The sequence below is a fragment of the Phoxinus phoxinus genome, assembly GCF_949152265.1.
Source record: "Phoxinus phoxinus genome assembly, chromosome: 23".
Lineage (NCBI taxonomy): Eukaryota > Metazoa > Chordata > Actinopteri > Cypriniformes > Leuciscidae > Phoxinus > Phoxinus phoxinus.
This window is the reverse complement of record NC_136898.1, coordinates 5,144,792-5,156,540: the sequence shown is the minus strand read 5'-3', so window position 1 is coordinate 5,156,540 and position 11,749 is coordinate 5,144,792. Positions and strand designations below refer to the sequence as shown.

Sequence of the window (11,749 nt, the reverse complement as noted above, 5' to 3'; positions counted from 1 at the left end):
GTTCTCCACCCGCACGCCCAGTACAGAAGGTTTCTAATGTCTAATTTAAAGTCATTTCATGCATTATGCAGACAGCACAACATCTCTTCATCCCAGTACTGTACCTCTCAAAGAGCACATTAGAGTCATTTTGGACTAGCACACCATACTACTTGAATAATTATGCAGTTTTGTGGTGCTGTGTTCTACAATGCTAGCAGCTTGTCTTGATCTTGCAGTGACTTTTTACATAAAATGGATTTTTATTGGATAACTGAATTATGCACAGAGAATTAAAAGCAGCATAGTAGAATGTAGTACACTATTATTTGAAATGTATAATCTATACTGTTTCACATTCTGGTCTTTAAAGGAACATTCCACTTTTTCAGGGAATTGGCTCATTTTCCAACTCCCCTAGAGTTAAACAGTTTTACCGTTTTACCGTTTTCGAATCCATTCAGCCGATCTCCGTCTGGCGGTAGCACTTTTAGCATAGCTTAGCATAGATCATTGAATCTGATTAGACCGTTAGCATCTCTCTCAAAAAAACGACCAAAGAGTTGAGATATTTTTCCTATTTAAAACTTGACTCTTCTGTAGTTATATCGTGTACTAAGACCGACAGAAAATGAAAAGTTGCGATTTTCTTGGCCAATATGACTAGAAACTATACTCTCATTCCTGCGTAATAATCAAGGAACTGCTGCCGTACCAGCAGCGCAATGATATTACCCAACGTGACCGGCACTAAGTTTGTAATATCATTTGTCCCGCAGTAGACTGCCAATCAAGACACGTTACATGATTTGATTGATTTGGACGTTATATGTGTGGGCGTTTAAAGTGCCCCATTATGCTATTTTAAAGGTTCCTCATTTTGTTTTGGAGTCTCCTGCAGTAGATTTACATGCATCCAAGCTCAAAAAACACTTTAGTTTTCTCATGATATACATTGCACATCACCTCAATTCTCAATGAGTCTGAAAACAGATTGTTCGAAGATTCAGTCTATCTTGATTCTTTCCGAGAGCTACTCTGCTCTGATTGGTCGGCTCAGTCTGTTGTGATTTGTCTACTCTGCTCTGATTGGTCTACTCTGCTCTGATTGGTCGGCTCAGTCTGTTGTGATTTGTCTACTCTGCTCTGATTGGTCAGACGGCCCAGTCTGTTGTGATTGGTCTACTCTGCTCTGATTGGTCAGATAGCCCAGTCTGTTGTGATTGGTCTACTCTGCTCTGATTGGTCGGCTCAGTCTGTTGTGATTGGTCTACTCTGCTCTGATTGGTCAGATGGCCCAGTCTGTTGTGATTGGTCTACTCTGCTCTGATTGGTCAGATGGCCCAGTCTGTTGTGATTGGTCTACTCTGCTCTGATTGGTCTACTCTGCTCTGATTGGTCGGCTCAGTCTGTTGTGATTTGTCTACTCTGCTCTGATTGGTCAGACGGCCCAGTCTGTTGTGATTGGTCTACTCTGCTCTGATTGGTCAGATAGCCCAGTCTGTTGTGATTGGTCTACTCTGCTCTGATTGGTCGGCTCAGTCTGTTGTGATTGGTCTACTCTGCTCTGATTGGTCAGATGGCGCAGTCTGTTGTGATTGGTCTACTCTGCTCTGATTGGTCAGACGGCCTAGTCTGTTGTGATTGGTTTACTCTGCTCTGATTGGTCAGACGGCCCAGTCTGTTGTGATTGGTCTACTCTGCCCTGATTGGTCAGATGGCCCAGTCTGTTGTGATTGGTCTACTCTGCTCTGATTGGTCAGATGGCCCAGTCTGTTGTGATTGGTCTACTCTGCTCTGATTGGTCAGATGGCCCAGTCTGTTGTGATTGGTCTACTCTGCTCTGATTGGTCAGATGGCCCAGTCTCTTGTGATTGGTCTACTCTGCTCGGATTGGTCAGATGGCCCAGTCTGTTGTGATTGGTCTACTGCTTACAGCACGTGTTGGAAATGAATTTTAGCTCCAGATCTTCCTCAGCCCTTGATACACAGTGATACGAACAGTAACGATGGCGTCGGTTTGACTGTATCAATTCCAGCATAAGTCCTCATCCTTTGGAAGTGCAGAAAATCGATTCTACGAACTCCTTGTGAGTATTGAAGCTGACTTCTGCTGATGAAACTGCAAACTATTCTTCAGTAAACGTTTCTTCAATTTATTATAATTCTGACTCCGGGTCTTCATTCATCATATCTGTATTCATGTAAATTCACCTACATCATGAAAGATGATATCTGAAAAAGCATAATAATGGCACTTTAAGAAGTGGCGAAAGGAAAGGACACAGAAAAGGAAAAGAAAGGAATTTGACACAATATTTTCATAATCTTTGGAAGGTTCTAAAATTGAAATCAAAACTCTTTTCTTTTTTTCTTTTAATTCCTGACAGCTAGAAATAGTTTCTACAGTCTCAAGAGAAAAGTGTGAAACAAATGTGAGGTTTGTAAATGTGTCAGAATGAAGTCTTTTTGGATGTTGAGAGTTTGCTGGCAGATTTCCTCTTTCCCAACTTTAACAAGTATAAAACAACATTAATCTGCCAAATGAGTCTCACCGCCTGTCTGAGGACCTCTCTGTCCGCTGTGCTTCTTGGGAACAGAGTGACCGCCAGCTCCAGAGAGCCCAGGTCCTGTTCAGGGCAGTGAGGATCTTGAAGGTCCAACCGGACATCAAGAGGTCTGTGACAAAAACAGGGCTTGTTATGACAACCATTATAAGTAGTCTAACACCTAAAGAAAAGCATAGAACTTTTGATAAATCTGTTTACAATCACGTAGTAGCTATGACCAGCCAATTTTATTAAAAATTTTGGACACTTTCAGTCATGTAGTAAAATAATAATGGGTGACAAGTGACAACATAAGTATGCTTGTCACAATGGCATCGGTAACTTCGCATTTGTGTAATGCTGCATCCACAGAATAAGATGTCATTATAAACTCAAAAATAGCAAAAAATAACCTTGTCACCATTAATTTCATAAAACTCCTCTGGATGGTTAACTAATACATTTGAACACTGTTTTAATGCTAATTTAAAATGTATTCATTTGACACAAAAACTTGAATTCTTATATCATTTCAGTAATAATGAAGACATGATACCTCAAGTGCTCCAGAGACTCAAGATACAGGTAAGCTGAGCCCATGAAATCATCTTGAAGGCCAAAATCATAGTCAAACACCTAAAATAGATTACAGAAGGGGAAATTCTTAAAGGAAGAAATACAGTATCAGAGATCATTCTAGATTTCAATTGAACACATAGAAAATCAGACATTAATGTAATTATTCCAAAATATGTTAACACCGAGTTTTCAGCATAAATGCAATCCAATTTATAACTTGTCGTTCAATAAGCAAGTCAGATTAACTCCTTTGACTGAATGATAACGGTTTTCAATCAATTAAAGTCCCCTTGTGGTGAAAATCAATCTATTAATGTTGTTTATATGTCTATGTGGTGTTTTTAATATGCTTTAAGACAAACCATGTGCAAATTCATAAGTCAACACCATTGCTGAGTATTTTCTCCTTAAAATGCAGTGAACCAAAGACAGTCTCAAAAACGCAGTTTGAAATCCTGGTGTTTCTGACGTCACAAACTACCTTGTAACCAATCAGATCAACGTGTGATCGTCAACGAGTGAAGCTCTGAACTGCGGTGAGAGGAGGCGGGGCTCATTTGCATATTCATAGAGCCGAGGCAAGGGTGTAGAATTACATTCAAGCTATTTTAAGGCATGAAAAAAAATTCAAGGAAAAAACATTTAAATATGCTATTTTGGTGATCAAAGAGTTTTAAGGAATATAAATATTGTCTACATATGGACTTTAAAAATAAGTACTTTTGTATTGGAAGTGCTCTATATTGTTTATGCAGTAATGTTTTTGTTTCGCTAAAAAGAACCAGCTCATGAGTTATTTTTTTGAGTCATTGATTTGGGAATCAGACTACACCAGTCACACGGTATGTTTTTGATTCACTAAAACGAACCATCTCAGAGTCATTCACTCAGTAGTTATTTGATTCATTAAAAGGAATCGCCTCATGAGAGTCATTAATTCAGGTTTCGGAAAACACTATTCAAGCAGTATGTTTTTAATTCATTAAAATGAACCGGCTCATAAGAGTTATTCATTCAGTTTTTGAACTACACTATGCTGGAAACAAGCATCCAAAAAAAAATCAACATAATGGCTGATCCATCAGCATTTAGCAATAAAAGCTGTATTTTTTTACCTTAATATATAGAGGCTCCTGTAAATTGTCCACTATCAGGCAAACACGCTCGTCCCAAACCGGGTTAAGGTTCTTGTGTATGATTTTACTGCGGAAAACTTCTTTACCAGCTATTTTGAACTTCACATACGGGTCACTCGTTCCTGAAACATATAAAGTTTTGATTGCAACTACTGATTATACAGCTATTTTAACATTAGCTTTAAATAGCATATAAATACAAAATAAAACACATTTCCACATATTTACAGTAACATAACAACATAAGCATAAAAGGTGCAGGTCTTACCGCCTCTGTCTCGAATGGCAAGGTTGTTTCCTCTTTTCAGCACAATGTCCAACTGGTACATTGCTGAAAAAGGCAGTAAAGTCTGTATGCCACCGTTACCAGCTGCATTAATGCCCTGAAGAAAACAGACATTGTCCCACAAACTTAAGTGCACAGATATGACATCCACAAACACAGTGTGTCCTGTTCAACACCATTAATGCCAAACCTTATAGCATGTGAGAGTTTTACTAACTCCAACGTGATTATAGGGGAGAACTCTGTTGTTAAATCACAATGTTACATAATCTCCAATATAACTTACACCTGGGCAGGCAATTTAGGATTAAAATTAATCCTAAATTAATTTTGCAATTTTGACCGGATGTTGCAAAATGCTAAAAACAGATAAACTTGTACTATAAAACCACTGAGAACATAACATTGAGCTCGTCTTATTATACAGACCAAATAAAATGCTTTATATTCTGTTCTAACGGTTTTATATTAGAATGGCACTCTGCATTAATTTACTCTTTTCAACACATCATCATATTTTTGGCTCTTATTTAGAACTATTGAAGCAGTCTTATGTGAAGGCATGTTGCAACATGACATGTTTGCATCAACCGGGAAATTACCTGTCCACAATGAAAGCAAAAAATATTGTGCAATGTGGCAGGATCACAGCTAGTCAGAACACATTCAATGGTTATAATACAGTTACTTGGAGTATGATTGGGGGATTTCACAGATTTCATACTTTTCTGAAAGTCAGCTCTCATTTTTAGCTGTATTATCTGTAGAATCTTATTAGTTGTGGTTGGTCACTTTATATCAGTCAGATGGGCTCATCCTGTCTCAGTTCTAAAACAGATTAAAATACTATTAAACTAAAATGTGAGAGTCACAATGTGGTGTAAGGGTGAGTTCACACTTGGCATGTTTAGTTGGATTAAAACGAACCCTGGTGCGATTGCTTAGTTAGTGCGGTTCATTTGAACATGTGTGAACGCTGCCATCTGAACCCTGGTGCCACCAAACAAGCGGACCGAGACGCTGAAAAGATGGGTCTCAATCTGCTTCCAAATGAATTCTGGTGCGGTTCGAATTAAATATGAATGTAACACGGTCCATAGACATGTAAACAAACCCAAAACAGGAAGATGAGACCCTAAAAAGAACAGAATGCTGACACATATTGTTTTTTTCTTGTCATAGTCGCGATGTTGACCAACCCAGTTTGGTACAGGCATCAAAACCACTTCTCCTTGCAGCAGATCTTGGTTTGTGTGTGACGGAGGAATTCCTGCTGCTGTTTTGACTCCTTTTCACATTTTATAAGCTTTTCACGAGTTCTCAGCTGGTCAAAATACCATCATATGTAGGCTACGCACATACAACGAGCCCATTTAGCCCAGAACACAGCATTGTTTTGGATGTTCGGTAAGTTCAGTCGCGAAAATGTAATAAAAGCTGACCAATCAGGTTGTGAACATATCCCTATTCCTTTAGGTTTGGTATTTTTAGGTTCGGTGTTAAAATGCCAATGTGAAAGCTAAGTGGACTAGAGTAAAATGGTCGGACCAAACGAACAAAGCAAACGACCTACAAGTGTGAGCACACCCTTATAGCTGTTTGCTGTCAGTGGCTAATATTTGTGAAGGAAGTGAAGCACTGTGTGTGTGATGTTAACTTCAGAATAAGTCATGTGTTGTTTTCAGTGGTGTAGTAGACTATAATTGGGGATATTATATATATATATATATATATATATATATATATATATATATATATATAGCCTATAAGCCTATATTTGGTCTGTAAAGTTGTGGATTCATAAACTATTATCAGTGTGTCCTTGAAGACACCAACTTGAAAACCAAAGTCATTTAAAGAAGCCATGGAAAACAGTGTTGTTTTTTAAATGTAAGCATTGACCATTATAAGTAGAAAAAATTAAACTGTAAAATTTAGCAAAGGTTTTGGGTATGCTAGGGGATCTGTGGAAAAAGTGTTTTTTTTTTTTTAATAAATAAATGTCTTAATATTTAAATTTAAAAAACTAGTGTTCTGGATGGGTTCTATGTGGTTGCCAAGTCACCGTGATTTTGCCAAGTAAGACATGTTCCTGGATCAACATATTTTGTTGATCCTGGAATAATATTCCTGTCCCAAAATTTTGTCCTTACCCTATCCCTAACCCTACCCATAACTTTTCCCTAAAATCAGAGGGAAATAATAGGTGAATAACACTAATGTTGAAGCACCTCACCCTGGTTCTAACCCTAATGACATAAACTGTAAACTTGTCCCTCAAATCTGATTGGTTGATTGGAAAGTTGTTCCAAGATCAACAAATATGTTGATCCAGGAATGTGGTACTTGGTGAAATCACGTTCACCGTGATTGCTAAGGTGTTACTTTGATGTTTTTTGTGGTTCCTAAGGTGTTGCTAGGGTAGTTGTTTACTGGCCCAGGTCAAAAGTGTCCACCTACAAGTCTCTGTGATATTCTGATCTATAGACATTGGGTCAGATCGCCCTTCAATAAGTCATCAAGTAAAAACTGCAGGTCTGATTATTTAGAAAAGTATTAGCACACCTCTTCCCAACAAGCCTCTTCCTCTTACTCAATAATTTGAGGCTAAATTCATGTATGTTAAACAAATGGTGCAGTTATGTGGCAAGCACCACTAATTATGTCACATAAACACACAGGCACTATTTGACAAGCGCTACACAGTGAAAACTTCCACTTCCCTTTTTGCCCTTGAGCAAGAGATGAGGTCAAAAACACATTTTGGTCACACACTAAATGTGTTTGCAGTGTCAGCTGAAAGCAGGTGATTCGCATTGCTGGCCTTTAGGGCGTATTTAACATCCTGTTAAGTAACAGGATTGTCAAAAATAAGGATATAGAATATTTTTATTAGATGGGAATTCCCCTAACAACATCCTGGTACCATGTTTGTGACGTTAAGGATGTTCTGATGGCTAATGTACATTTAGAAATCCAATATTTATCTTCCTGCATTTCAAAAGGCAACAATATCTGGGATGACATCTCAATAATATTTCTGCTCTACTGGCATCACCAAACAGAATTCCAAATATAATGAATGACAGGTTGTGTCTCCTTATCTGCTGATTGGTCAGTCAAACAGTCCTGTGCCAAACTCACACCCGAAAATCGAATTATATTGATGCATGATTTGGGTAAAAATAATCTTATTGCAATTTTTCAGATAAAAAAAATATATTTTGAACCGCACGTAGACATTAAAGGCCAGATTTACTAACAACTTGCACCAGTTGTAAAAAAAATTTTGTCAGGATTTACTAAAGACGTGCAGTGAAAAATTAGCATTATTTTTGCGGCTGACCTTATTGTAGGAGTTTCCATTTCAGACGCAAAATGAATGGGAGGAGAGTTTTTAAATGAATCATGCAAGATTCTTTACGAATGTTTGCGCTTGTCAATTGTTGTGGTAAAACAATAATTATCAAAACCGCATCACAGATAAGAGACAAAGATTCAAATTGTATTTCAAAAGATGTTTTATTCTTTTGAAAGAGGTTTGTTCACAAAAACATATACCACAGCAGCTGTGATAGGAACAGACCTAATCACACAGAAAACAGGTAGTCTTTTATACCCCCTCTCTTACAAAGTCTCTTCTCCTGTATTTTTCCGCTCACACCAGTAAACCAGATCTAGCTGGCTTTTAGAAATACAATTGTCATTCTATTTCCCCCCCTCCTAGGGCTTTACTGTCTTTACATCTGTGAGATCAAATACTTATGGCCAGATGAATAACCCCTGTCTTTCCCTGCCTGAAAGGTTTCCCGTGCTCAAGAAATGTTAATTGTTATCCCAGCAGCTACTGAACCATTTGTTCTGCAGAGTGTGAGCTTCGCAGAAACATACATACATACCCTGAAGAGAAACAAATGCTTACTACAATGTCTAAGAAAGTTAGCTATACAAAAGGTAAAAATATAAATTTTCCACAACATCAATTTACTGCCATTTGCGCCATTATTTATCGCCCAGAAAAAGCATGTCTTAAACCAGATGCTAATTCTGGTTTAAGACCAGATAATAATTGATCGTTTTTGTTGGTCATTATGGAAATAATGTGTTCTTCAATTTGCCCTGTTTAGTAAATCTGGCCCTAAAGCTTTTCTTTTGTTGACAACAGTTGGTTAATAAGCGCTTCTCAGTCATTACAAGTTTGTGAAGATGGTTGGTGCATGTTGCGTTCCCAGATGCATGCTATAAGTGAGCCAAACTCAGAGCGCATGTAGAGATGGAAAGCTGCTCTAGAACACTAATACACCAGGTCAGGAACTGCTTGAGTGTGAAAGAACACAGTGCCACGCTTCGCTCTGAAAAACGCAGCGCATGTATTTATTTAAAGAAAATTGCAGCCTTTACGATTCGATAATTACACTAAGCCATGTCAGGATTTTAGTTGTATTTCGAGTAATCGTTCAGCCCTAGTTCCATCCCTCCCCAATAAGATCTGTCTAAGATAAATTGACCTTCCTCGGTTTTGTACTGAGTATCTCTGTAAGAAAAGACACATCTCCGCTGTGAGGTAATTACAAGAGCAGATCTCCTAGGAGAAAGACACTGAAATGAAAAATGGTGCCAGCCAATAAAACACATCAACCGCTGCACTGAAAATCGTCTTTGAGGTTTGTACAAGCTCATGTTGATTGTGCCTATGAATCTAAGTTTCATAATAAGATCCCTCTTTCTCCATAAAGTAGAAACAGTGTGAGCTGACAGCCCAAGTTATTTTCATTAGAGATAATCAAGACACAACAAAACTGTCTTTTTGTACTCAAACGATTTGGAGCAACAAAGCAACCAGAAATCGTTCAAAATTAGCGATAGCGTCCGTCCATTATGCAAATCTGCATCAGTGCAATGGGATACGGATACAGTTGGATACTAGAAACCTCTGTAGTCATGGTGATTGAACTTGAATAGCACGGCAATGGGTTTAACAGGAAGATGAAGCGGTTGGCAATGTGGTGGTAAAAATTACAGAGCCACTTCCTGTTTGAAAAACAGCCTTTAAACATGGAAAGTCTGGGTCCATTATAGAGGCCTCAGAAGATGTGTGCAAAATGCACTTGAATTAGGGGTTTTAAGACAAGAAACGTGATCAGTTTTTTGTTGTTTCCATGCATGTCTGATATGTAGCATTTAGGCCCTGAGCAGTCCAGCACTATCATGTTAGTGAACGTTAACTGTTTATAAAAAGTTGTGGCTATGATACAACACAACCAACCCACTGACTCATACTACCCTTAAAGTGGTGTAACAACTGTATCAGATTAATATCTTAAAAAGTAAGGACAATATTATATAGTTCGAAATTGGTTTGAATTCGTAGAAATTGCTCAAATTATTTTGGACAAACGATTGTAAAATATATATATATATAAAAATAAAAATAATATCTTAAAAACTAAGGAAAAATAATATATAGGGAAAAATAAAAAGAATATATATATATATATATATATATATATATATATATATATATATATATATATATATATATATTCAGTTAATTAAATTCAGATTCCGATTTTCTTCATGTTTTTTTCAAGGTAATTTCCTATAACCATGCTTTCCATGACTGTAGAAACCTTGCAGCTTAGCATAACTGCAACTCCCACATACCATGAATTTACAGTTAATTAAACTTAGAGTGTCAACATGCTAAAATCCAGTCCTATGAGTGACGGGAATTGTAAAGGAGTTGCTAGTCTCAGTTGCCAGATTTTGAGTCACTAATACGAAACAGATTCCTTTAAAAAAAAAAAACTCCTAGAACCCTTCCTCAGAAATCTAACCACAAAGAAAGCTCAGGCAGCTCCATACCAAGATTGTTTGTCGAGTCCAGACATGTTATGGAGTAAAGAGAGTGCCTGTAAGGTCCAGAGGAACTCAGTTTTTTCAGTTGTTTGACTCTGATCTCAGCTGCACTGTTGGTGGCTGTTAAGCCAGTGATGTAATGGATTGGGACAGACATGCAGAAAAGAATACCAGACTTCAATACTAGCCAAACTTTATAGCTCAGAGGTTTCTTGTTTATAGCTCAGGACAGGATTTTTCAATCATGTAAATATTTAAAGGGATAGATCTCCCAAAAATGAAAATTCTGTCATCATTTACACACCTTCATGTCATTCCAAACCGATATGACTTTCTTGTAACACTTTTGCGATAGTCCACTTCAGACAATCTACTTACTGTATAAGTAACTTTACAACTACATGTCAACTAGGGCCCTGTTTACACCTGGTATTAAGATGCGTTTTGGTCTACCGGATGATTCGCCAACAGACATTCCAGCCCGATCTCATCCCAAGGCGTCATATACTGACGCTTTGACAAAACGTCTACATCCAACGCACATGGCACCCTTTAGCGTCAATATGAGACGCAGATAAAAATGGGCCACCATTTGGGCCACCTCCTAGCGGTCTAACCCTAACACTACCCCAGACCTAAACCCAACCATAACTGTGCGTGTCATATTGATGCTAAAGGGTGCCATGTGCGTTGGATGTAGACGTTTTGTCACAAGTGTCAGTATATGACGCCCTAGGATGAGAATGCGTTGGACATTCTATACTGAACAAGCATCTTTGTAAGTACATTACAACTTATTCTACTAACCCTAACAATCTACTAATACTCTAATGATAGTTAGTTGCAAATTTACTTTGTCTAGAACCGACTTTCTTTCTTCTAAGGTACACAAACCATATATTCTGAAGAACACGTCCTGCAGAACAGAGAAAGCACTAAGTTTGGAACGACCTGAGTTTGAGCTAATTCTCATTTTTGGGTGACCTATCCATTTAAGCAAACTCTCCGCTGTTTTCAATTATGTCTAGCAGAGAGAAACAAAACTACAATTGATCTTTAATCTGTATTTGCTGATCCTAAAATATGATGCACATTAGACCACCAATAAAAAGAAAATAACCAATGTAATTCACTTCTGCAGATGGAGAGAGTCGATAACCCTACTGAACATCACTGTTTGGCTTCAAGCCTGTGTTAATGTGTCTTTACTTTTAGGCAAGTTCCTCTTCTTTCAAACCAGCTTGGCAAACACCCTCAGGCAACTAACTATACAGTCAGAGCCAACACCACTGAAAATAAGAGTTTGTAGAAAAAAACTCACATGTTTTAAAGAAAATCATTATTTACATTTAATCATTTAG

General features: G+C 37.7%; 1 protein-coding gene across 3 annotated transcripts in view; it reads right to left on the bottom strand.

Annotated features, from left to right (window-relative positions):
- The window catches only part of mctp1b (multiple C2 domains, transmembrane 1b), a 40,973-nt gene that overhangs the window by 26,787 nt on the left and 2,437 nt on the right, over nucleotides 1-11,749 (bottom strand). For all 3 annotated transcript variants that reach the window (XR_013796179.1, XM_079600118.1, XM_079600119.1), the window contains exons 2-5: nucleotides 4,512-4,626; nucleotides 4,223-4,365; nucleotides 3,085-3,164; nucleotides 2,535-2,658 (exon numbers count right to left, since the gene is read on the bottom strand). Coding sequence is in view for 2 of the 3 variants with exons in the window: in XM_079600118.1 (XP_079456244.1) it covers nucleotides 2,535-2,658; nucleotides 3,085-3,164; nucleotides 4,223-4,365; nucleotides 4,512-4,626 (462 nt within the window). In the remaining variant the exon portion in view is untranslated. The remainder of the gene's footprint in view (nucleotides 1-2,534; nucleotides 2,659-3,084; nucleotides 3,165-4,222; nucleotides 4,366-4,511; nucleotides 4,627-11,749) is intronic.